The 27,107-nt window shown below is 39.4% G+C and overlaps 1 protein-coding gene across 1 annotated transcript; it reads right to left on the bottom strand.

Annotated features, from left to right (window-relative positions):
- Positions 1-1,905: 1,905 nt before the first annotated feature.
- LOC143290229 (alkylglycerol monooxygenase-like) lies at positions 1,906-26,651 on the bottom strand. Its single transcript, XM_076599561.1, has 11 exons — positions 26,406-26,651; positions 23,482-23,609; positions 19,925-20,076; positions 19,277-19,380; positions 18,263-18,358; positions 15,399-15,531; positions 12,229-12,308; positions 9,566-9,700; positions 7,908-8,024; positions 6,558-6,640; positions 1,906-2,720 (listed from the first exon to the last, which is right to left on the bottom strand). The coding sequence occupies exons 1-11, from the start codon at positions 26,529-26,531 to the stop codon at positions 2,528-2,530; spliced, it is 1,347 nt and encodes a 448-aa protein (XP_076455676.1). The 5' UTR covers positions 26,532-26,651; the 3' UTR covers positions 1,906-2,527.
- Between the last annotated feature and the right edge of the window lie 456 nt (positions 26,652-27,107).

Below are 27,107 nucleotides of genomic sequence, written 5' to 3'. Positions count from 1 at the left end.
CTGTGGATGAGTGTTACATGAATGGACCAGGGCTGTATACCCTTCTGTGGATAAGTTACATGAATGGACCAGAGCTGTATACCCTTCTGTGGGTGACAGTTATATGAAGGGACCAGAGCTGTATACCCTTCTGTGGATAACAGTTATATGAATAGACCAGAGCTGTATACCCTTCTGTGGATGAGAGTTACATGAATGGACCAGAGCTGTACACTCTTCTGTGGATAACAGTTATATGAATAGACCAGAGCTGTATACCCTTCTGTGGATGAGAGTTACATGAATGGACCAGAGCTGTACACTCTTCTGTGGATAACAGTTATGTGAATGGACCAGGGCTGTATACCCTTCTGTGGATGACAGTTACATGAATGGACCAGAGCTGTATACCCTTCTGTGGATGACAGTTACATGAATGGACCAGAGCTGTATACCCTTCTGTGGATGAGTGTTATATGAATGGACCAGAACTGTATACCCTTCTGTGGATGACAGTTACATGAATGGACCAGGGCTGTATACCCTTCTGTGGATGAGTGTTGTATGAATGGACTAGAGCTGTATACCCTTGTGTGGATGAGTGTGACTGTACTCCTCTTTGTATTATGCATTCTCTCTCGCCACATAAAATCAGATGCACATGATGTGTCACATGTGCCAACACACAAATTTGAATACATACACACAAGAACACATAAATGAACACACACACACACACACACACACACACACACAAGAACACACAACTGAATACACACACACACACACACACACACAAGAACACACAACTGAATACACACACACACACACACACACTGTGACACACACATACATAACCAGTGAGATTTTCAAGAAAATATCAAAGCAAAGCAAGATAATTGTATTTCTAACACACACACACACACACACACGATAGAAACCCCCCCCCAGCAATAATCATTACATTAATAATATGCAATTTAAAACCCCCACAAATTTGTCAAAACAGTCTGATTAAACTAGAAATAAATTATTTGCAATAGTGTGAATAATAGCCAAATAAAAATAGTAAAGCTTGAAATCAAACCCATCATCAGATTTGTCAAAACATCAAATCAGTCTTGAGCTGGTCAGAGCTACAATGTAAAAGAAAAAAAAACTGTCCAAAGCAACACACACACACACACACAATGTTTTTGTGCCACATACAAGTACATGAATCCCATCACAAAATTATGTCAAATGGGACCTGTATACTAAATTATATCACTTCTTTCACCACAAATATCCAAAATCTATCATCTGAACACATTCTTCTTCAAAATGATCACAAGGACAAGACAAGAACTATAACTTTGTTCAGCCAAGGAAAAGTGTTCAATCCCCCCTCCTCCCTCCCCACACACACCCACACTGTTTCTGATTTTCCCTTCCAGCAGAACCATAATGATGTTCATTTTTCTGTGAATATTGAGCAACACACTTTTATTACACTTTGCCTGGAAGAAACTTCACCTTTCAAGCTGAGCATGATTTAGATTTTTGTCAAATCATTTTTGTTGTCATGAATCAAAAATAACTGATGGTAAAAAAAAATTAAACAGAAAAAAAAAAAAAATGATGAAAACAATAATCATAATTATTTATGCAGGTTTTTTTTTTTTCCTTTAAAAACAGTAACTTCTGGAGTGTAGATGACTTAGGCTGCAACAAAGTAATTTAAATGACCAGTTTTGTTTCATCAAGGCTAATGGATTGTCATGGTCTATGGAAAAACAACAACAAAAATATGTTATCAACATCACCACCACACATCATCATCATCATCATCATCATCCTCAAGATGAGAAAGAAGAGGATGACCATCATCACTATCATATCCTGAAATGAAGCTGATCAAATCAATTTTTACATTTTTTGCATCTGTTTTTTTTTCCTTTTGTTTTTAATCATATCAAAGTTGTAAGGAATATATGATATCAAAGATAAATGGTACATATAATATCACAGGCGTGCATGAAAATTCTACGAATATCATAAATTCAGAAATGAATTTCTGGAGAAATAGTTCAAGCAAAAAATTAAAACACAGAAATAGGATCGATATTTCTGTCAAAAAACAATTTCTATACAACACTGGAAAGTTCATGTGCAAAGTAAATCAAGACCACAAATTAATGATTAAAAAACAACAACAACCCCCCCCCCCCCACCAACATGTGGAAACACCAATCATAAAAACAATAACAAATGTATTACATAAGACTGCAGAAAGCATTTTGCAGAAAGTACCTCAATGTCTGCTTTATGTACATGGCTCCACAAGCTATCAGGTCTTTAAAAAAAGAAACCCCAAAAAACAACAACAAAAAACCCAACAACATTAACTAACAAGTGAAAATTCCTTTTTAAAAATTAACACAGTTAACTAATTAATAAAACAGACACATGAACTCTCAAAAATCCACTTCAATGCCAAAAGTAAAATACCACACATGCTCCTGCACCTAAAATATAATCTGAAAAGTTTCATGTGTGTCTTGAGACATCATGCCGCTTTTTTCTTGTAGACTCTCAGCTGGAATTTGCTGAGGGTGATGACGCCCCAGAACAGAGCAGACAGGAAGTAGAGGGCGTAGATGGGTGTCAGCCATGTAATCTGCATGCTGATTGGCTGGTAGAACTGAGCTGCAGCCAGACAGATGACGCAACGCAGGAACTCCATGGCGGGGGCGTACTGTCTGCAACACAGTCAGCAAGGGGGAGAGGGAAGGGATGAGTTTCTTGCATCTTTTTTTTTCTTTTTTTTTTCTGTAAATTATGTCAAAAGTCCTTCAGTCAAAGTTCTTCCTCATTCACTGCATGCACTCTAACATGCATATTCAGATACTCTTAGTTCATTTCCAGCTTCAAACCCCTTGCCATACAGATTAAGACACTCCCTGTTTATTCCAACTTCATAACCTTTGCAATATCTAGATTAAGACAATCCTAGTTCATTCCAGCTTCATAGCCCTTGCCATACAGATTAAGACGCCCCCAGTTCATTCCAGCTTCATAACCCTTGCCATACAGATTAAGACACCCCCAGTTCATTCCAGCTTCATAACCCTTACCATACAGATTAAGACACTTCATTCCAGCTTCATAACTTTTGCCATATAGATTAAGACACTTCATTCCAGCTTCATAACCTTTGCCATATAAATGTCAAAGTCTTTCAGTCAAAGTTCTTCCTCATTCACTGCATGCACTCTTACATGTATATTCAGAAAATCTGCATTTCCAGCTTCAGACCCCTTGCCATACAGATTAAGACACTCCCATTTCATTTCCAGCTTCAAACCCCTTGCCATACAGTTTAAGACACTCCTAGCTCATTTCCAACTTCAAACCCCTTGCCATACAGTTTAAGACACTCCTAGCTCATTTCCAGCTTCAGACCCCTTGCCATACAGATTAAGACACTCCCATTTCATTTCCAGCTTCAAACCCCTTGCCATACAGTTTAAGACACTCCCAGTTCATTTCCAACTTCAAACCCCTTGCCATACAGATTAAGATACTCCCAGTTCATTTCCAACTTCAAACCCCTTGCCATACAGATTAAGACACTCCCAGCTCATTTCCAGCTCCAAACCCCTTGCCATACAGATTAAGACACTCCTAGCTCATTTCCAGCTTCAAACACCTTGCCATACAGATTAAGACACTCCAAGCTAATTTCCAGCTCCAAACCCCTTGCCATACAGATTAAGGCACTCCCATTTCATTTCCAACTAACCCCTTGCCATACAGATTAAGACACTCCCAGTTCATTTCCAGCTTCAAACACCTTGCCATACAGATTAAGACACTCCTAGCTCAATTCCAGCTTCAAACCCCTTGCCATACAGATTAAGATACTCCCAGTTCATTTCCAACTTCAAACCCCTTGCCATACAGATTAAGACACTCCTAGCTCAATTCCAACTTCAAACCCCTTGCCATACAGATTAAGACACTCCTAGCTCATTTCCAGCTTCAAACCCCTTGCCATACAGATTAAGACACTCCTAGCTCATTTCCAGCTTCAAACACCTTGCCATACAGATTAAGATACTCCCAGTTCATTTCCAGCTTCAAACCCCTTGCCATACAGATTAAGATACTCCCAGTTCATTTCCAACTTCAAACCCCTTGCCATACAGATTAAGACACTCCCAGTTCATTTCCAACTTCAAACACCTTGCCATACAGATTAAGACACTCCTAGCTCATTTCCAACTTCAAACCCCTTGCCATACAGTTTAAGACACTCCTAGCTCATTTCCAGCTTCAAACCCCTTGCCATACAGTTTAAGACACTCCTAGCTCAATTCCAGCTTCAAACCCCTTGCCATACAGATTAAGACACTCCTAGCTCAATTCCAGCTTCAAACCCCTTGCCATACAGATTAAGACACTCCCAGTTCATTTCCAGCTTCAAACCCCTTGCCATACAGATTAAGATACTCCCAGTTCATTTCGAACTTCAAACCCCTTGCCATACAGATTAAGACACTCCTAGCTCATTTCCAACTTCAAACCCCTTGCCATACAGTTTAAGACACTCCCAGTTCATTTCCAACTTCAAACCCCTTGCCATACAGATTAAGATACTCCCAGTTCATTTCCAGCTTCAAACCCCTTGCCATACAGATTAAGATACTCCCAGTTCATTTCCAACTTCAAACCCCTTGCCATACAGATTAAGACACTCCTAGCTCATTTCCAGCTCCAAACCCCTTGCCATACAGATTAAGATACTCCCAGCTCATTTCCAGCTCCAAACCCCTTGCCATACAGATTAAGACACTCCCATTTCATTTCCAGCTTCAAACCCCTTGCCATACAGATTAAGATACTCCCAGTTCATTTCCAGCTTCAAACCCCTTGCCATACAGATTAAGATACTCCCAGTTCATTTCCAGCTTCAAACCCCTTGCCATACAGATTAAGATACTCCCAGCTCATTTCCAGCTTCAAACCCCTTGCCATACAGATTAAGACACTCCCAGTTCATTTCCAGCTTCAAACCCCTTGCCATACAGATTAAGACACTCCTAGTTCATTTCCAGCTTCAAACCCCTTGCCATACAGATTAAGACACTCCCAGTTCATTTCCAACTTCAAAACCCTTCACAAGGGGTATTGTCTGCAGTGACAAAAAGGTAATAAAATACAATACAATACAAATCATGTGCTGATGAAAGAGACCACAAAAGATACACACACTGATTAATGCACAACAACTCAGACACACACACGCAATGCATCCCTGTGTGAAGCCTTTCCCCCATACAAGTAGACTTGCACACACACACACACACACAGATTGCATTGGTACATCTGCATACAAAATCAATCAGCATGTACTCTGTACATTTTTGAAGATATTAACATTATGTCGACAAAGAAGTAATAAACCAAAAACAAGGAAATAAACAATACATGAATACACCATTAACTGGCAAGCATACAATAAATAGGCAAGCATACAATAAAACTAAGCAATGAATACACACACACACACATATATATATATATATATCTGTTTAAAAAAAAATTATAATGATATGAGAATGTGTATTGCATAAAACAAGACAGACATGTATACATAAATGTGTTTGTGTATATAATTATACATGCACACAGAGTTTTGTATATATGTCTGTCCAGTTTTGTACATTACAGCACATTGTCATATCATTGAAATCAATAATACAAAAAATCACCAAAAACGTCTTGTTGCTAAAAGAGCACCAAATCAACACTGATAACCGACGGGCACAATAGCCGAGTGGTTAAAGCGTTGGACTGTCAATCTGAGGGTCCCGGGTTCGAATCACGGTGATGGCGCCTGGTGGGTAAAGGGTGGAGATTTTTACGATCTCCCAGGTCAACATATGTGCAGACCTGCTAGTGCCTGAACCCCCTTCGTGTGTATATCCAAGCAGAAGATCGAATACGCACGTTAAAGATCCTGTAATCCATGTCAGCGTTCGGTGGGTGATGGAAACAAGAACATACCCAGCATGCACATCCCTGAAAACGGAGTATGGCTGCCTACATGGCAGGGTAAAAACGGTCAAACACGTAAAAGCGCACTCGTGTACATACGAGTGAAGGCAGAAGAAGAAGAAGAAGACTGATAACCCTGTGGAGTGTTTTTCAGCCTGTGGCTATCTCCTACGTAGAGCAAAGCATGCTAGGGGCTTAAAACGGAAAGACCGCGACCACACAATTGAGCGTCATCCACTTTACAGATGCGACTTTGGGCAGTGTTGCTAAAAATTTTCTGACCAACACTGCAGGATGTCAGTATTCTAACTCTCCATATGTTGAACGCCAGGACGCATCACGAGAGTACAGATTTGCGCCAAGTAGTCCCCCAACCTAAATGGAACTCCATAGCAGCATCTCCTTCATTACCCCAATCATCATCATCATCATCATCGTCATCATTTCATTATCATCAGAGCACAAAGAAAACACATTAAAAAGAAAGAAAGAAAAGAAAAGAAAGAAAATGGAAAAAAAAAAAGACGATGTCATACTTGTTGTCAAACAAGGCTCCAAAGGAAGTCAGAGTGAACAGGGCAAAGAGGATGTACACCAAGATCCTCACCGCCCCCACTTCCTGCAACACACACACACACACACACACACACATAAACACACAGAGACACACACACACATAAACACACATAAACACACACACACATAAACACACACAGACACAAACACACATACATACATGCACGCACACACACACACATATCTCATTACTCATCAATTTAATCACTCATTTGTCAATTAAAACCCAGCTCTTCCCAAGATAGCCTCGCTCCCCTATCTCTTCCTTGTTTTCAGTTGCTGTTGTTGTTGTTCTTGTTGTTGTTGTTGTTTTTATAGAGTTATGCATGTGTGTGACTGATTCAAAGCACTCTGATTTGTCTCTGCACAAGATTTAGCATTATATAAATATTATTCAATATTATTATCATTATTATATTATTATTAGCATTATTATTACTATTATTATCATTATTAGTACCATCACTATCATCATTATCGATTTATCCTTTTTTCCTTCGTTCCTTCCATTGTTCATTATGAGACCACATGACTGCAAAGGTCATAACTAGGATTGAACACGTCCAAAAAAAAAACCAACAAAAACCATCCCCCACTGAAGGATTGAACAGCCCAGTGGTTAAAACATCAGACTTTCAATCTGAGGGTTCTGAAATAGACAAAAAATACAAAATATACAAAAGCCCTGGGCGTTTACAATTAAAAATGCAATAAGAGAGAGAGAGAGAGAGAGAGAGATTGACACACTGACCTATGGAGAGTGAGAGACAGAGACAGAAATGGAGACTGGCATTCAGAAAGACATGAGAGACAGAGACAGAAATGGAGACTGACATTCAGAAAGACATGAGAGACAGAGACAGAAATGGAGACTGACATTCAGAAAGACAAGAGTCAGAGACACAGAGAGAGGGGAGAAAAAGAGAGAGAGAGAGAGACAGAGATAAAGACATACTGACAGAGACAATGACACACTGACCTGTCCATGGATAATGTGAGACACAGACAAAAACAATGACTGAGGTAGAGAAAAGACAGAGGCAGAGACGTACAGAGATGTAAAAGAGGGAGAGAGACAGAAAAACAAAGACAGTGAGACGCTTTTTTTTTGACACCTTGACCATTTATTGTCAGTGGCCATTAGGACCTCATGTAGACCTCATGGCCACCGATTTTAAAGTGTCAAAGCAATCGAGAGAGAGAGAGAGGAAGAGAGAGAGACAGTGAGAGAGAGAGAGAGAGAGAGAGAGAGAGAGAGAGAGAGAGAGGAAGAGAGAGAGACAGTGAGAGAGAGACAATGACATACTGACCTGTCTATGGAGAGCGAGAAGAGAGTTGGCGGCCAGCAACAACGAGAAATGGGTCCACACGTACACACTTCCCCACCATGGCAGTCGGCTGTCGTATTTCTCAGCTGGGTACTTCACCTGTGTGTACAGATGTAATGTCCTGCCCTGTCAGACTTGATAACATATCACTAATCAATAATTGATTGAAATATAAACACACACGAACATTTCTATGTGCATATGGATGTAATGTTTTGTTACGTCAATCCTTGTAACTGACCACTAATCAATCATCACATATGACAGCTGTGTCTGACTATGACCATCAGAACAGCAGAGGAAGTAACTGCTGTCAGAGGTGTCTGGGCTAGAATTCCATTATAGTGGAGAGTGTCTTGCTCAAGTTACATTCCCACTCACTCGGCCGAGAGGATTTTTGAACTTTTGGTGTTGGGATGGTTCCCAAAGGCCAACTAGCCCCCAAGGCTGCAGCACAAAGAGGCAGTGCAATTTTGCCTCCTAGATTGAGAGTCACAGTCCTTCACAATCTAATAGATTATTGTCATGATCAAAGGAACTGTATACACTTCTGGACAGCTTAATACTCGTAAGTTCTGAAACTAAACTTTCCTGCAAAGAAGTGATTATCATAAACAAAACATACAACAAAATGATACCTAGTGACACAAAATACTCAAACTGTCCCCAAACTTTGTCAGAAAGTTGCTCAGAAGTTTGTCAAGAGTTATATATCCCTTCCCTCACTCTTATTTTCAGCAGACACATTAACAACCCGTTTGATGAAGTGGGAGAATTTGATGACCGAGCCGTGCTCAGGAGTAGGGCTGCATGAATTAAGGTAACCTGCTGAATCTCTTTTTAATGACTGTTGATCTATCTCCTCCTCCCCTCTCCCCCTGTTCTTCTTCAACCCCTCTGCTCTCTTTACCATGCACTTAATGCATGTAAAAGAGAAAGAAACAAGATAGTTATTCCTGGAATATTTTCACTGTAAAATTCACTTTAATTTACGTGAGTGTCTGTGTGTGTGTTGTGTGTGTTGTCTGTGTCTGTCTGTCTGTGTATGCATGTGTGTATCTAAGTATGCATGTGTGTGTGTGTGTGTGTGTGTGTGTGTGTGTGTGTGTGCATGTGTGGTGTGGTGTGGTGTGGTGGTGTGTGTGTGTGTGTGTGTGTGTGTGTGTGTGGAATGGTGGGTGCGCACGTGCGTGTGTGTCTGTGTGTGTGTGTCTGTGTGTGACTGAACTCCAACTGATTAACACAGGACAGGAACAATGAGCGCCCAAACGGCAACTGTCAGTCTGCTCTACCTGGGTAGACAGCCTGTTGTGCAAAACACACCAGAATGTAAAACGCTTTGAGTTTGGCCTCTGACCTAAGACAGGCACTATATACAAGGTGACCAAGAACAGGCACTGTCTATAAACTGACCAAGGATAGGCACCATACCTATAAGCTTGTCAATGACAGGCACTCTATAATATGATTGTAAAATGACCAAGGATGGGCACTACAATTACACAAGCTGACCCAAGGACAGGCACTATACAGAAGTATCCACATCAATCAATCAACCAATACAACCCCCCGCCCCCCTCACCATATCACCCTATCCCCTCTCTAGGAGCTGCCAGGAGTCTTGATGTCAGGCTACCCACCTCAGGCAGATCTTCATGGAGTCCCAGGCGAGGTTTGCCCGGTTCCCAGCCAGGTCCCTTCAGAAAGGCAGATGCCTTGTTCCCCCAGCCCTCCAGTCTCCAGGCCGTCTTCACGATGTGGATTAGGTGGCACACCTGCACACCAAGGAACCAGGAAAATGTCATCCTTTGACCCTGAGGAGCAAGGTGGCAGAATGCCTAACTACGCTTATCTGCCAGTACAACGACCAAGAGAGTCTGGGTTCGAATCCCTGCTCTCACCCCCCCCCCCCCCCCCCCCCCCCACCCCCGACCACCCCAAGTTTGACAGGAAAATCAAAACTGAGCAACTGGTCATTGGCAGTGACGCCTCCTTGAGAAACTGAAACTGAAACATGCTGGGGGAATGGAGGATTAACAATCAGCACCATGTGCATTAGTTCCGTTACAGGACAAACTGAAACTGAAACATGCTGGGGGAATGGAGGATTGACAATCAGCAGCATGTGCATTAGTTCAGTTACAGGACAAACTGAAACTGAAACATGCTGGGGGAATGGAGGATTAACAATCAGCAGCATGTGCATTAGTTCAGTTACAGGACAAACTGAAACTGAAACATGCTGGGGGAATGGAGGATTAACAATCAGCAGCATGTGCATTACTTCAGTTACAGGACAATCTGAAACTGAAACATGCTGGAGGAATGGAGGATTAACAATCAGCAGCATGTGCATTAGTTCAGTTACAGGACAAACTTAAACTGAAACATGCTGGGGGAATGGAGGATTAACAATCAGCAGCATGTGCATTAGTTCAGTTACAGGACAATCTGAAACTGAAACATGCTGGGGGAATGGAGGATTAACAATCAGCACCATGTGCATTAGTTCCGTTACAGGACAAACTGAAACTGAAACATGCTGGGGGAATGGAGGATTAACAATCAGCAGCATGTGCATTAGTTCTGTTACAGGACAAACTGAAACTGAAACATGCTGGGGGAATGGAGGACTGACAATCAGCAGCATGTTCATTAGTTCCGTTACAGGACAAACTGAAACTGAATAATGCTAGGGGAATGGAGGATTAACAATCAGCAGTATGTGCATTACTTCAGTCACAGAAGAAAGGAAGGTGGCAAAAATGGATAAATGCTTATCTGCCATAACACTACAGTGTCTGTAAGGGTGTGGATTCAATTCCAACTCTCGCCCTTTCTCCCCCAAGTATCAGCATCAGTATCAGTAGCTCAAGGAGGCATCACTGCGTTCGGTCAAATCCATATATGCTACATCACATCTGCCAAGCAGATGCCTGACCAGCAGCGTAACCCAACGCTGGGAAATCAAACTCAGCAAGCAGTCATTCGGATAAGACAAAAAATCCCCAATAGCTCAAGGAGGCATCACTGTGTTCGGTCAAATCCATATATGCTACATCACATCTGCCAAGCAGATGCCTGACCAGCAGCGTAACCCAACGCTGGGAAATCAAACTCAGCAAGCAGTCATTCAGATAAGACAAAAAAACAACCCCAAAAAAACATGAGGCCCCATGCTCAGCATGTTCTTGGCGCACTGAAAAAGAACTCATGGCACCAAAAGTGTTGTCCTCTGGCAAAATTCTGTATAAGAAATCCACTCCGATAGGCACACGTATGTTTTTCAACATCATACATACATGCACTCTAGGCCTAACAAACACGTTGGGTTATGCTGCTGGCAGGTATATGCCCAGCAGATATAGTATAGTGTATATGGATTTGTCCAAATGCAGTGACGCCTCCTTGAGAAACTGAAAGTGAAACATGCTGGCAGCAAGGGGGACTGACAAATCGCAACGTTGTGCATTACTTCAGTTATAGAAAATGTGCATGCAGAAAACCAAATGCGGCATGTTAAAAGATCCTGTAATCCATGTCAGAGTTCGGCTGGTTACAGAAACAAGAACATATCCAACATACACCCCCCCCCCCCCAGGAAAAAGAGTATGACTGCCAGCATGGTGGGGGTAAAAATGATCATGTGCATGCACATACATAAATGCCTACTTGTATGTGTATATGTATACAAATAAACATGGGAATTTGCAGTCCAAGGAAGTGTAAGGAGGGGACAGGTGGAAAGAGAAGACAGATGGAAAGGGAACACACTGAAAACAGAGAGAAAGAGAAGACAGAGAAGACAGACAAACAGAGAAGACAGACCTGGAAAGGGAACACATAGAAGACAGACAGAAAGAGAAGACAGACAGAGAAGACAGACCTGGAAAGGGAACACATAGAAGACATACAGAAAGAGAAGACAGGTGGAAAGAGAAGACAGACATGACAGACAAAGAGAGAAGACAGACCTGGAAAGGGAACACATACAAGATGGATAGAAAGAGAAGACAAACAGATAAGACAGACCTGGAAAGGGAACACATAGAAGACAGACAGAAGAAGACAGGTGGAAAGAGAAGACAGATAAGACAGACAAACAGAGAAGACAGACCTGGAAAGGGAACACATAGAAGACATACAGAAAGAGAAGACAGGTGGAAAGAGAAGACAGAGAAGACAGACAAACAGAGAAGACAGACCTGGAAAGGGAACACAGAGATGACAAACAGACAGAGAAGACAGAGGGACAGAGAAGACAGAGGGACAGACAAGACAGAGGGAAAGAGAAAAGTGCAACCTGTCCATAGATGGGATCCCAGGTGTTCAGGGGATGGACAAGACCATACACCACCTTCTCTCCTTCTGGCTCAAACGTCCCTGCAAACAGTTCAAACAACGTCGTGTTTATGTCTGCCTTGGTGGAAGATAAATTCTTTTTTTTTTTTTTTTCTTTTTTAAATCCTTTATAATAATATTTTTTTAAAACTCCATCAAATACCACTTGCTGTGTTGTTTTTAAATAATCAAATCATGGAGGTAAAAGACAGGAAAAAGAACAGGGAAAAAAAACGTTTAACAGTGCAACTCATACTTGAGCAATGATAAACCCAGACATCAATATATCACTAATATATAATAATAATCACTTGTTACACTCGCTTGTTAGAATGCAAGCAGCAACACAATAAACCCAGACAAATGTATATATAGTCACTGAATATTCCTAGATCGCATGTTGCAAGATACACTGGGGATATTGCTGCACCAGACAATAGGAAAAAATGTAAAATATGGCCAAAAGCTATTAGTAAAGAGTTGGTGTGAGTGAAGACTGTGTTTGAAAGTTTATTGAGGAAGGATAAGGAAAACATAAAAGAATAAAATAAAAGAAAGTGGGGAAAAAGAGGAGGCTGTATCCCCCCCCCCCCCCCCTCACCCCCCATTAACCAACCAGCATTTCATGTGGAAGGGAGGGAACATTGCTATGTATGGGCAAACCTTTACTGAACAGTAATTTCCCTTGAAGCAGGTTTACTACAACACAATACCAACAAAATCCCAATACAAGTGCAGATACGAATACAATGCAAATACAAGAAGATTACCATACAGATATGATACTATGCCAAACTAACAGCGCTACAATCTCCCCACAGACCCACACTGACTGAAGATGCGTTACCAGAAAATGAGCGCGCCAGCCTAGTTTTTGTCAATGCACAAGGGGTTAAAACTTACCAATACAATAACAATATTGGGTAATTACAATTCTAATACCATGTCAATACAATACCAATGCAAAACAATACTGATGTAATACAACATAAGACAAGACAAAACAATCTCTTCTCAGACCAAATTGACCAAAGATGCAGTTTCAGATGATGAGCACACTGGCACAGTTCTCACTGATGCAGTCAAGGTTAAAATAAACTAAATACATACCAATACAAAAACAATACAACAGCAATACAGAACCATTACAGTGCCAATACAATCCCCCAACAGACACAATACCAACCAAAGCAAACAATTTTCATACCAATACAATAATAATACAATCTCCCTACACACACAACACTAACCAAAGCAAACAATTTTCATACCAATACAATAATAATACAATCTCCCTACACACACAACACTAACCAAAACAATTTTCATACCAATACAATAATAATACAATCTCCCTACACACACAACACTAACCAAAGCAAACAATTTTCATACCAATATAATAATAATACAATCTCCCTACACACACAACACTAACCAAAGCAAACAATTCTCATACCAATACAATAATAATACAATCTCCCTACACACACAACACTACCCAAAGCAAACAATTTTCATACCAATACAATAATAATACAATCTCCCTACACACACACAACACTAACCAAAGCAAACAATTTTCATTTCAATACAATAATAATACAATCTCCCTACACACACAACATTAACCAAAGCAAACAATTTTCATACCAATACAATAATTATACAATTTCCCTACACACACAACACTAACCAAAGCAAACAATTTTCATACCAATACAATCTCCCTACACACACAACACTAACCAAAGCAAACAATTCTCATACCAATACAATCTCCCTACACACACAACACTAACCAAAGCAAACAATTTTCATACCAATACAATAATAATACAATCTCCCTACACACACAACACTAACCAAAGCAAACAATTTTCATACCAATACAATAATAATACAATCTCCCTACACACACAACACTAACCAAAGCAAACAATTTTCATACAAATACAATAATAATACAATCTCCCTACACACACAACACTAACCAAAGCAAACAATTCTCATACCAATACAATAATAATACAATCTCCCTACACACACAACACTAACCAAAGCAAACAATTTTCATACCAATACAATAATAATACAATAACCAAAGCAAACAATTTTCATACCAATACAATAATAATACAATCTCCCTACACACACGACACAAACCAAAGCAAACAATTTTCATACCAATACAATAATAATACAATCTCCCTACACACACAACACTAACCAAAGCAAACAATTTTCATACCAATACAATAATAATACAATCTCCCTACACACACAACACTAACCAAAGCAAACAATTTTCATACCATTACAATAATAATACAATCTCCCTACACACACAACACTAACCAAAGCAAACAATTTTCATACCAATACAATAATAATACAATCTCCCTACACACACACTACCCAAAGCAAACAATTTTCATACCAATACAATAATAATACAATCTCCCTACACACACAACACTGACCAAAGCAAACTGATACAATAACAATACAACATCAATACTGCACCAATACTATCTCCCAACAGACAAAACACTAACCAGAGAAAACTAAAAACATACCAATACAATACCAAAACAGTACCAATACAATCTCCCCACAAAGAGACACAATACAAACCAAAGCAAACAATATACATACATACACGAAAACAATACCAATATAATAACAATACATGTCACCAATACAGTATAAATACAATATCTCCACAGAAACACAACAGTAACCAAAGCAAACCATACAATGACATACATACCAATACAATAACAATACAACATCAATACCAATACAATCTCTCCCCCCTCACCCCCCCCCCAAACACACACACACAAAACACTAACCAAAGCAAACTGATACCAATACAATAACAATACAATACGAAAAGAGTACCAATACAATTTTCCCACAGACACAACACTAACCACAGTAAACTACATACATACCAATACAATAACAATACAACATCAACACAGTACCAATACAATCATCCTACACACACAACACTAACCAAAGCAAACCATGCATATAATGATATACATACCAATACAATAATAACAAACACAGCATCAACGCAGTAACAATACAATCTCCCCCACAGACACCACATGAACTGACCGAAGATGCGGTCCCAGATGATAAGTACGCCCGCATAGTTCTTGTCAATGCAGTAGGGGTTACGTCCGTGGTGAACACGGTGGTGGCTTGGTGTGTTCAGCACGTACTCCAAGGGGCCCAGGCGGTCCACCATCTGAGTCAACACCAAAACACAGTCCTGAGTTCAGATCTTGGGCTTTTCTTCTTCTTCTTCTTTTCACTTTCTTGGTCTGGGTTAAGGCATGGCCTGGGCTGTCCATATGTGTGTGTGTGTGTGTGTGTGTGTGTGTGTGTGTCTGTGCGTGTCAATGTCTGCCTCCCTCACTCAAGTTGGCAAGAGTGTCTCTGTGCTATATGTTTGTGACTACTAGTAAATACTTCTCTGCTTGAAAAATGCTTTTAAAGGAAAAGAACTATGTGTGTTCATTTTCTTCCATTTTGGAGTGCCAGTTTTGTTTGTGAGAAGATATAAGTCTGTCCTTTGATTCTGCTATAAATGCTATTTCATTATCAAATCCCTGGTTCAGAGAGAGAGAGAGAGAGAGAGAGAGAGAAGAGAGAGAGACAGAGAGAGAGAGACAGAGAAAGAGAGAGAGAGAGCAAAAACAAGAGTGAGAGAGGTTCTGCTCAGTTGCTCAAGGAGGCATCACTGCTTTCGGACAAATCCATATCTGCTACACCACATCTGCCAAGCAGATACCTGACCAGCAGCGTAACTCAACGTACATAGTCAGGCCTTGAGGGAAAATGAAATAGAGTAAAACAATTAAAAAAATGAATGAATAAATGAATGAAATAAAAATAAATAATAAATAAATAAATGATACCTAGAGAAAGAGAGAGAGAGAGAGAGAGAGAGAGAGAGAGAGAGAGAGAGAGAGAGAGAGAGAGAGAGAGCAAGCGAGAGAGACTGACTGACCACCAAAGACAGACCGACGAAAGAGAAAGATCGACACACACACAGTTTCAGTTTCAGTAGCTCAAGGAGGCGTCACTGCGTTCGGACAAATCCATATACGCTACACCATATCTGCCAAGCAGATGCCTGACCAGCAGCGTAACCCAACGCGCTTAGTCAGGCCTTGAGGAAAAAAACCAAAAAAAACAAAAAAACACACAGAAAGACAGGACAGATCCACACAGACAGACAAAGAGACAGACGGACAAAGAGACAGAGACAGACATAAGCAATGGTGAGATGACAGAGGAGATGTATCAATACTGACCTCCGTGTGAAAGGAGACAGAGACAGACATAAGCAATGGTGAGATGACAGAGGAGATGTATCCATACTGATCTCTGTGTGAAAGGAGACAGAGACAGAGACAAACATAAGCGATGGTGAGATGACAGAGAAGATGTATCCATACTGACCTCCGTGTGAAAAAGACAGAGACAGAGACAGACATAAGCAATGGTGAGACGACAGAGAAGATGTATCCATACTGACCTCCGTGTGAAAGGAGACAGAGACAGAGACAGACATAAGCAATGGTGAGACGACAGAGGAGATGTATCCATACTGACCTCCGTGTGAAAGGAGACAGAGACAGAGACAGACATAAGCAATGGTGAGACGACAGAGGAGATGTATCCATACTGACCTCCGTGTGAAAAAGACAGAGACAGAGACAGAGACAGAGACAAACATAAGCAATGTTGAGATGACAGAGGAGTTCTATCAATACTGACCTCCGTGTGAAAGGAGACAGAGACAGAGACAGAGACAGACATAAGCAATGGTGAGACGACAGAGGAGATGTATCCATACTGACCTCCGTGTGAAAAAGACAGAGACAGAGAATGAATGAATAAATGAATGAAATAAAAATAAATAATAAATAAATAAATGATACTAGAGAAAGAGAGAGAGACAGCAAGCGAGAGAGACTGACTGACCACCAAAGACAGACCGACGAAAGAGAAAGATCGACACACACACAGAAAGACAGGACAGATCCACACAGACAGACAAAGAGACAGACGGACAAAGAGACAGAGACAGACATAATCCACGTTGAGATGACAGAAGAGTTGCATTCATAATGACCTCTGTGTGAAAGGAGACAGAGACAGAGACAGAGACAGACATTATAAAGCAATGGTGAGATGACAGAGTAGTTCTATCCACACTGACATCCGTGTGAAAGGAGACAGAGACAGAGACAAACATAACCAATGGTGAGACGACAGAGCAGATGTATCCATACTGACCTCCGTGTGAAAAAGACAGAGACAGAGACAAACATAACCAATGGTGAGACGACAGAGCAGATGTATCCATACTGACCTTCATGCGAAAAGAGACAGACACAGAGACAGAGACAGACATAAGCGATGGTGAGATGACAGTTTCAGTTTCAGTTTCAGTAGCTCAAGGAGGTGTCACTGCGTTCGGACAAAACCATATACGCTACACCACATCTGCCAAGCAGATGCCTGACCAGCAGCGTAACCCAACGCGCTTAGTCAGGCCTTGAGAAAAAAAGAAAAGAAAAAAAAAAGAAAAGAAAGAAAAGTAAAAAAAGAAAATAAGCAAAAAAAAAGAAAATAATGGCAGAATAAAGAGATGAGAGAAGAAAAAAAAAAAGAAAGAGGCCTTGAGAAAAAAAGAAAAGAAAAAAAGGTGAATAAATAATGGATAAGCTTACATAAATAAATAAATAATAATTATAATATAGAAAAAAAGGTAGTAGTAGTAGTAGTAGTAGTAGTAGTAATAATAATAATAATAATACATAAATAAATAAATAAACAAATAAATAAATAAATAAATAAATAAATAAATAAATAAATAAATAAGAGATGAGATAATAGAGATGGGAGACAATAATAAGAGATGAGATTAAGAGATGAGATGACAGAGGAGTTCTATCAATACTGACCTCCGTGTGAATCCAGAACTGGAAGAGCAGGTTAAGCTGGCTGTGAACCAGGAACAAGGATGGAGGGATGAAGAACGCCATGGGGAGGTAGAAAAACTGAAAAAAGACCCCCCAAAAAAACATCAAGCAAACTGTTCCTCTTTCTTATGGAAATCATTCTGGTAATCTTTTCTGAAGAAACCATACATTTTCTGTATAATTATCTTTATGTAACTTTGAGTTACCAGTCTTATTTTCTCAAGCTGAAATTTTGACCATTGCACTTTTTCTACAATCGTATAACATTCTTGTAGTGAAAGTGGAATATTTGAATATATATATATATATATATATATATATATATATATATAATCCACAAAAACTGTTCCTCCTTCATTCTGCTTGCTTTTATCACTGTATAAAATAATCATGCAATAATAGAATAAGACAAAATATGACCAAAAAAAAAAAAAAAAAAAAAAAAGAAAAAAAGAAAGAAAAAAAATTGACATAAAATAAAATTAAGTAAATATTCTATTTAAACAATAATAATTTTATCTAAACAATAATACTTTCTTAAAAATCATACATACAGAAGAAGACGAAGAGTAAGAGTAGGAGAAGGAGGAGAATGAAGAGGAGGAAGAGGAGGCGAAGAAGAAGTTGTACAACATGAAAGAAGACAAAGGAGAAAATACAAGAAGATGCAAGAAGAAGATGCATGAAGATGAAGAAGACAAAGAAGAAGAAGAAGGAGGAGAAGGAGGAGAAGAGGATGAAAATGCAAGAAGAAGAAGAAGAGGAAGAGGAAGAAAAACAACATGAAGGAGAACTAGGAGAAGAAGAAGAAGAAGAAGAAGAAGAAGAAGAAGAAGAAGAAGAAGAAGAAGAAGAAGAAAAGAAGAAAGAAGAAGAAGATGCAAGAAGAAGGAGGAAAAAACAAAAACAAAAAAAAAAACAAGGAGAAGAACAAGAACAACAAGAACAAGAACAAGAACAAGAAGGGACAGTCAAATCAAGCCACTCCATTCTGACCCAGGAAAAGTAGCGCTGTCCGAACGACTGCCGGAGAGCCGTGGACAGGTTGTAGTCCTCTGAGCTGTGGTGAGTCTGGTGGCCCGCCCACAGCAAGTTCACCTCTGTGTGTCAAACCACCACATTCACATCAACATCAACATCAACACACTGCATCAACATCAACCCCAAATCACATCAACATCAACCTACATCACATCAACATCAACACAACACATCAACGCCAAATCACCACATCAACATCAACCCACATCACATCAACATAAAACCACTGCTTAAATCAACACCAAACCAGCACATCACATCGACATCGAATCATTGCACCAAATCAACTTCAAACCACAACCACATCACAACAACCTCAAACCACCACATCATATCGACATTAACCCCAAACCACCTCATGACATTAACATCAACTTAAAACCACTACCTCACATCAACATCAAATCATTACATCATCAACATCAAATCATCCCATCACATCAAACTACCACATTACATCGGCATCAACCTAAAACCACAGCATCAACATCAACCCCACCCTACCAAACCAATAAAAAATAAATACCAATAAATAAATAGATAAATTGATAAATAAATAAATAAACTAAATACATTCTATGAATAAACACAAATTTCGCTGACCGTGGCCGAAACGGTGGACCCAGTAGTAGCCAAGGTCCATACCCAGAAGGCAGAGCACCCAGGTCCAGGCACTGTCCCAGGGCAGAGAGTACACACACCAGTGCTGGTGCACCCAGATGAACGCCGCCACCTCTGTACTGCGCATCAGCAGGCTGGTAATTTGAAGGGCGGGGGCGGTGGGGGGTGGGGGGGAAAAGAGATGTATTTTAGTGCTCCTCAGTGAAACACATGATACTGGAATACTTTTATATCATCTCAAACTCACTCCAAGGATGAGAAACTGCTGCCATAATTTACTGATAAAAAGGCATGATGACATGTACAAATTTGAAAAAAAGCACACACACACACACACACACACACATATATATATATATATATATACACACACACACACTAACCCCCACCCCCTGCACACTTTTGGAGAAAAACAACAATCAAGTTTCTACCACCACCCCCATCCACCCATCCACACCCACTTACAATATGACATGACATGGCAAGTTTTTACCCCACCCCCACCCACCACACCCCTCACCGCCCCCACCATCCACACCTACTTACAATATGACATGACACCGCGCCACTCCTAACACAAAGCCCCATCTGTCGTTTAATAAAGTGAACATCAAAGCAAGGCTGTTCTCTGTTGCTTTCAATGCATCATGAATGCCTGAAAGAGCACTATTGTTTCCACACAGAACAGTCACTTTGTCGCAGATGTCGCGGAGCATTTATTCAGTTTTTTTGCCAGACTTCACCAAAAGTTCTTTTGAATGTGTTATTAACAATTCCAATATGTTATTTGTTATTGCAGAAGGTTTGCTGCATAGTCCTATAGGACATTTGTTATAGATGTTATATTTGTTTGATGTTGGCGTTTATAACGTTTCCATTTTTCCTAGCGTTGTCTCTCCCTATTCACCCTCCACACATACACACACTTTTATCCCTCCCCCTCTCACAGCCCCTACCCCCACGTTTTTTTGTTTGTTTTTTTGTTTGTTTGTTTTTCCGTCTAATATCACTTCAAGTGGAAAGACGTTAAACTGAAGACAACAACATTTATTCAGTTTAGTTGCAGAGTTAGTTTTATAGTTTACAAGAACAGAGATGAGGTTATTCCTACTCATATTGCATTTGCAATTTTGTTCTACATTATTGGTTGTTTCTTTTTTTTTGTTTGTTTGTTTTTCTTTTTTCGTGGGAGTGGGGGGGGGGGGGGGGGGGGGGGGAGGGGGAGTGTATGGGGGCAGAAGGCGGTTGGTGACTGGGGATGGAGGTGGAAGAAAAATCTTAGTTTTTGTTGCTTGTCTATTACTGTGAGCTATTTTTCTGTTATTGTCATCTGTGGGAAGGCATGGATACATCGGCAGTATATTCACCACAACTGCATGGCGTACACTTTTGTATGAATGAAGTGAGTTTATTATATTTCAGAAAAAGAATAAGAAGCAGAAGAAACTACTGACAAGAGAGAACGCTGATGATCTTAACTCAGTGCAGTGACAACCTGTGCTATAATGATGTCATAGTGTGGGGGCTGGGGGTAGGGGGCGGGGGAAGAATTGGGGTATGATGACAACTTTTGTGGTGGGATTACATCATTCTTCTGACATCAGTGATAGGATAGAAGGCCATCTGAGGATGAGCCACATGTCACAGTTCTTGGTGACGAGCACAACAGCCGAATAGTTAAAGTGTTGGACTTTCATTCTGAAGGTCCCAGGTTTGAATCCTGGTCACGGTGCCTGGTGGGTAAAGGGTGGAGATTTTTCCAACCTCCCAGATCAATAGATGTGCAGACCTGCTGGTGCCTGAACCCCCTTTGCGTATATATGCATGCAGAAGATCAAATATGCACGTTAAAGATCCCGTAATCCATGTCAATATTCTGTGGGTTATGAAAACGAGAACATACCCAGCATGCTTCCTCCATCCATCCCACCCCTCCGAAAACAGAATATGACTGCCTACATGGTTAGGGCAAAAACCGTCATACACGTTCATGCATATGAGTGAAAGTGGGAGTCGCAGCCCACAAATGAAGAAAAGAAGAAGAACAGTCACTGGCAACATTGGAGCAGGTACAATTCACCTATTAAAGCTTCATTTACATTTTGAGGAAGGAAGGAGGAAGGTCCTTTCAGACATTGTGCATGAAACTACCCTGTATGTGATTTTTATATGTTGCATGACCTTGACAATGTTTGAGCATGACAATGGTAAGAAGACAGATTACAGGGGGAAGAAAGAGAGCGAGAGAGAGAGAAAAAAAGGCAGAATAGTATCAGTATCAGTAGCTCAAGGAGGTGTCACTGCGTTCGGACAAATCCATATACGCTACACCACATCTGCCAAGCAGATGCCCGACCAGCAGCGTAACCCAACGCGCTTAGTCAGGCCTTGAGAAAAAAAAAAAAAAAAAAAAAAAAAAAAAGAAAAAAAAAAGAAAAGAAAGAAAAGAAAAAAAAAGAAAATAAGCAAAAAAAAGAAAATAAAGGCAGAATAAAGAGATGAGAGAAGAAAAAAAAAAAAGAAAGAGAAAGAAAAGACAACAGAAAGGAGAAAAATGATGATGGAAGTAACAAAAAGAAACAAACAACAACAACAACAAAAAGAGAGAGAGAGAGAGAGAGAGAGAGAGAGAGAGAGAGAGAGAGAGAGAGAGAGAGAGAGAGAGAGAGAAAGTGGGAAAGAACCTTCCCAGGATGCTGAGACTATCCTGCTCATTTGCAGAAATTTTACTATCCACTGATTTCTCAAAAAAAAAAAACAAAAAAAAATTAAAAAAAAATAAAAAGGAAGGAGGAAGGTGGCAGAATGGTCAAGATGTTTATCTGTCGATACCGTGGTCTTGAGGGTCTGAGTTTGATTCCTGCTCTCACCCTTTCTCCACAGGTTTGGAAAATCAAACTCAACATCTTTCAGATGAGACACTAAATTGTTAAACAACAGTGTTGTCCTCTGAACAAAATCCTGTAAAAAAACAACAAAACAAAACAAAAAACCCACTCTGAAAGGTACACACATATATATGCATGCAATGAATGCCTCATTAGTGTGCTGGGTTATGCTGCTGTCAGGCACCTGCCAAGCAGATGTGGTGTAGAATATATATATATATATATATATATATATATATATATATATATGTATCTATGGATTTGTCCAAACGCAGTGTTGCCTCCTTGAGGAACTGAAATACTTATCACTTCACCCTGGTGGCTAATTAACATGAATGATCAGCCACCTTAGCAAGACTCACTCACTTTATCATATCCATGAAAGAAACTATGAGTGGTGAAATGTGTGGCGCATGCAGATAATGAGATATATTCCAGAACACACACACACACCCTAATTAAACTACATGAGTGGACAAAACAGATGCCTGAATCATGCAACCCCCTACCCGACCCCCTCAAAACAATCGAATATTCAAACAAATAACCAAACACACATTACCGGTAAATTGATTACAACAAAACAAATACATAAACAAGCACACACAAAAATAAATCAATAAATTATACATAACTATTGTTTCCTCTCACCCATGGAAAGTGGAGATAAGTCCATGTGCTATGCTGTTGAAGCCATCGCTGGGTCTCATCAGTGACTTCCCTTTAGCCAGCAAAATGAGGTTTTCCAGCATGATACAGATCAAGAAGTACGGTGCCGCCTGTTAACATGATCAAACCACAGCTTTTTTTTTTTTTTTTTTTGACAATAAATGAACAAACGGTGTCTTGTAATGTTTGTTGGTTTTTTATTTTATGAGTTTTATTTACAATGTTCATTCAAAGTCAATGGAAATATATTTTCTCTTTAAAAACAAAATTTAATACAGAAACATTGACATGAAAAAATACATTTTGTTTTATTACAGACAATGACAATGTGGATTATTAAGACAATATAACTATTATAAGGATATAAACACACACACATACATCCATCTACCTCTGATCATACATCCACCTCTCCTTGAGAGACTAAAAACTGAAACTGTCATCATTTAAAAAAAAAAATGCATACATTACATGAAAAAAAGTTAGTTCATAACAAATTATTTACAGTCCACACAATAGAATAATACTATGTATATCATGTACACACAATATGAATATGATCTCCATTCATACGTGGATATGTGTACTCTGAAGGGTAATTTGGTTTTAAAAACAGATGTACTTTGAAAGATAATCCAGTACATTGTATACAGGTGTACTTATCGTGTATAAACAATACAATCTCCATTCATGCATGTGTACTCTGAAGGGTAATCTAACTGAGACAGGTTTGCTTTGAAAGATAATATATTAGTTTTTACATGTATACAGGTGTACTTATATTATGTATACATGTATACATAATACAATCTCTGTTAATAAATTTATGTGCATGTGTGTACTCTGAAGGGCAGTCTAGTTTATACAGATGTACTTTGAAAAGTAATCTGGTACATACAGGTGCACTATGGATAAGCCAGTCAGTACAGGTGTACTGAGTGTACAAGTGTGAAACCAATCTGGTCGACCAGTTTTAATCTGTCACGTAATTGTCTGATGACGTGCCATGTCACAGATAACACAATGGTTCAAGTGCAGATGAGATACCCTGACCGATTTCTGCAAGGGGAAGATAGGAGTGTTTGTTTTGACTCATACTAATACTAATGACTAATATAAAAGTCTGATGGTGGTCCAGACAGATAAAAAATTACGTGATTGATAAGATCTGTTGGAAAATCAGAGTTTATTTCAAGTTCAACACACAGCTGTACCAATCCTTGATGTACTCTAACCGAAATGCAACATATTCTAAACCAAGTGACAAAGTACAGTTTCAACTGCCATGAAATCAATCTCATGCAAATGTTCATGACTCATTCAAAAGGTCAAAGTCCTGGGAATTTTGTGAAAAAATATCTCTTGTTCCTTGAGGGGACAGACACACACACACACACACACACACACACTATTAATAGTAGTAGTAGTAGTAATAGTAGTAGTAGTAGTAGTAGTAGTACAAATGTAAATAATAATGATGATAAACAGATAACAACAACAACAACAATAATAATAGCAATCATCATCATCATCATGGTGATGATGACAATGATAATAATATTATCATCATTATTATTAATATTATTATCTTCATCAAATATTATCATGATCATCATTATTATGTTTATTATTATCATTATCATCACTATTATCATCATTATTACGAAATAATAATACAGTTCAGAAAGCAACATCAATACTTTCCTCCAGGCCTGAAAAAAACAAACAAAAAAACAACAACAAAACAACCTTTGGAGTCAAAACAGAAATCCTGGTTGACTTTCAGAATTACAGAGGTGTTATTCAAAGTGCGTTAACCTTCACTGTCACTGCTTAACAAGGAAACATTCTGATAGCAGATTCAGGATGAGTCATATCTTGCTTTCATAATTTTTAAATGCTTCCCAGCTGTTACTGTTGGAACTGAAGTATTAGAACTAACACTGGTCAGTTCTCAGACAGCTTATTCCCAAACTACCCTGTCTCTTGAACCAACACTGTAGTGATTAAAAGAGAATCAACCCAACCAAATATATGAGACCTTATTCAGTTACTGTCATTAAAACTCATGTTGTGTGTTGAAGACAGTACCACACACACACACAAAGTGTAATTTTTCATGTGGAAACGTATTCGATAAGCAGTTGTCAAAAAAATGTGCTAAATTGAAAGAATAATCCGGTTTGACTTGGTAAGGTAACCATACCTCCGCCCCATAAATCGATATTGGCGTTATCAAGGTATTATATAGCTTAGATATGGTACCTGGATTGATGCTGATATTTTTTAATGTTCTTCATAAAGTATGCAATGCTTTGTTTGCTTCTTTAGTTAGGTGTTCCTGTGCTCTTATCAGACTTCCACTTTTGTGGAATATAACTCCTGAATATTTTTATTCTTCTGCTGTTTGTATTATATCTTCCCCATAGTGTGTGTGTGTGTGTGTGTGTGTGTGTGTGTGTGTGTATGAGAGAGAGAGAGAGAGAGAGAGAGAGAGAGAGAGAGAATCAATTCTTGTGCACATGCACTTACACTAATATACTATATAGATCTTCCTAAATACCCCCTGTACCTGTTCATCATGTCTGTGTATAATTTCAAAATGCATGTACTTTACAAATACATACACATACATACATACACTTAAATATTCCTTGTATACTCAGTATTAAAGAAACGTTCTCTATAATGTCTTCACCACAATTAGACAACACCATCAATGTTTCTCAATGCTTCATGGGGCTCCTCCACTATCAAGTTTAGTTTTACGTTTCCTGGCAATATCTACAATGTTTCCCATTTAGACGGAATGTGTAGACTCCACAACAAGGCGTCGACGTTCACTCCGCCAGTCACACAGAAGACTGGATGGGAAGAAGTGTGGACAATTATAAGCATTTCCTTACCTGATTCACATACTCGGGGACTTCATCCACTGTTTCAAAACTGGTTTCATTTGGTGAGACAAGGTAGAACAGGCGACGGAATCCTGCGACATGTTCGTTTCGCCAAAACGCCTGCAAGCTCTCCATCGTTTTGACAGCAGACAACAGCAGCGCAAACTGGAGTGCGGTCGACAAGCCCAACACCTTCCCTCAGCTGACGCGAAAATGAAAGTGACGATCTCCAGTTTGTTGTGATCAAAGGTTGCGAGGGGCGGCAACTCTCTTTGGTAATATAGAAAAGTTGCACTGGAAAAAAAAAAAAAAAAAAAAAATATCGGTGTGTTCGTTCTTTAGTTTGGCGTCTTTTCACTATCAGTGACATTAGACGATAAAAAAATTTTAAAAAAGAAAAAAAAAAAAAAAAAAAAAGGGGGGGGGGGGGGGGGGGGTGAAGGGAAGAGGAAAACAGAAAAGGTAGAAAACTAAAAAAAAAAAAAAAAAGAAAAAAGGAAAAAAAGCATAACTAACATGCAATTACATTTAACAGTAACAATTCAAGAATGATAATAACAATCAGAAGCCATTAACACAATTCTGAAGTACATTAGAGGAATGTAGAAATAGGGCCGTATGAACTAATGCTTGTGAAAGTTTGGCCATAAGAACTTGAGTCGTCAGTCAGAAATAACTTTCCCGAAATTACCATCTGCAGAATAGTTATTC

Source organism: Babylonia areolata, chromosome 15 (assembly GCF_041734735.1).
Source record: "Babylonia areolata isolate BAREFJ2019XMU chromosome 15, ASM4173473v1, whole genome shotgun sequence".
In the NCBI taxonomy this organism is placed as follows: Eukaryota; Metazoa; Mollusca; class Gastropoda; order Neogastropoda; family Buccinidae; genus Babylonia; species Babylonia areolata.
Note: the sequence above shows the minus strand (reverse complement) of the source record. Positions and strands in the feature narration are given on the sequence as shown.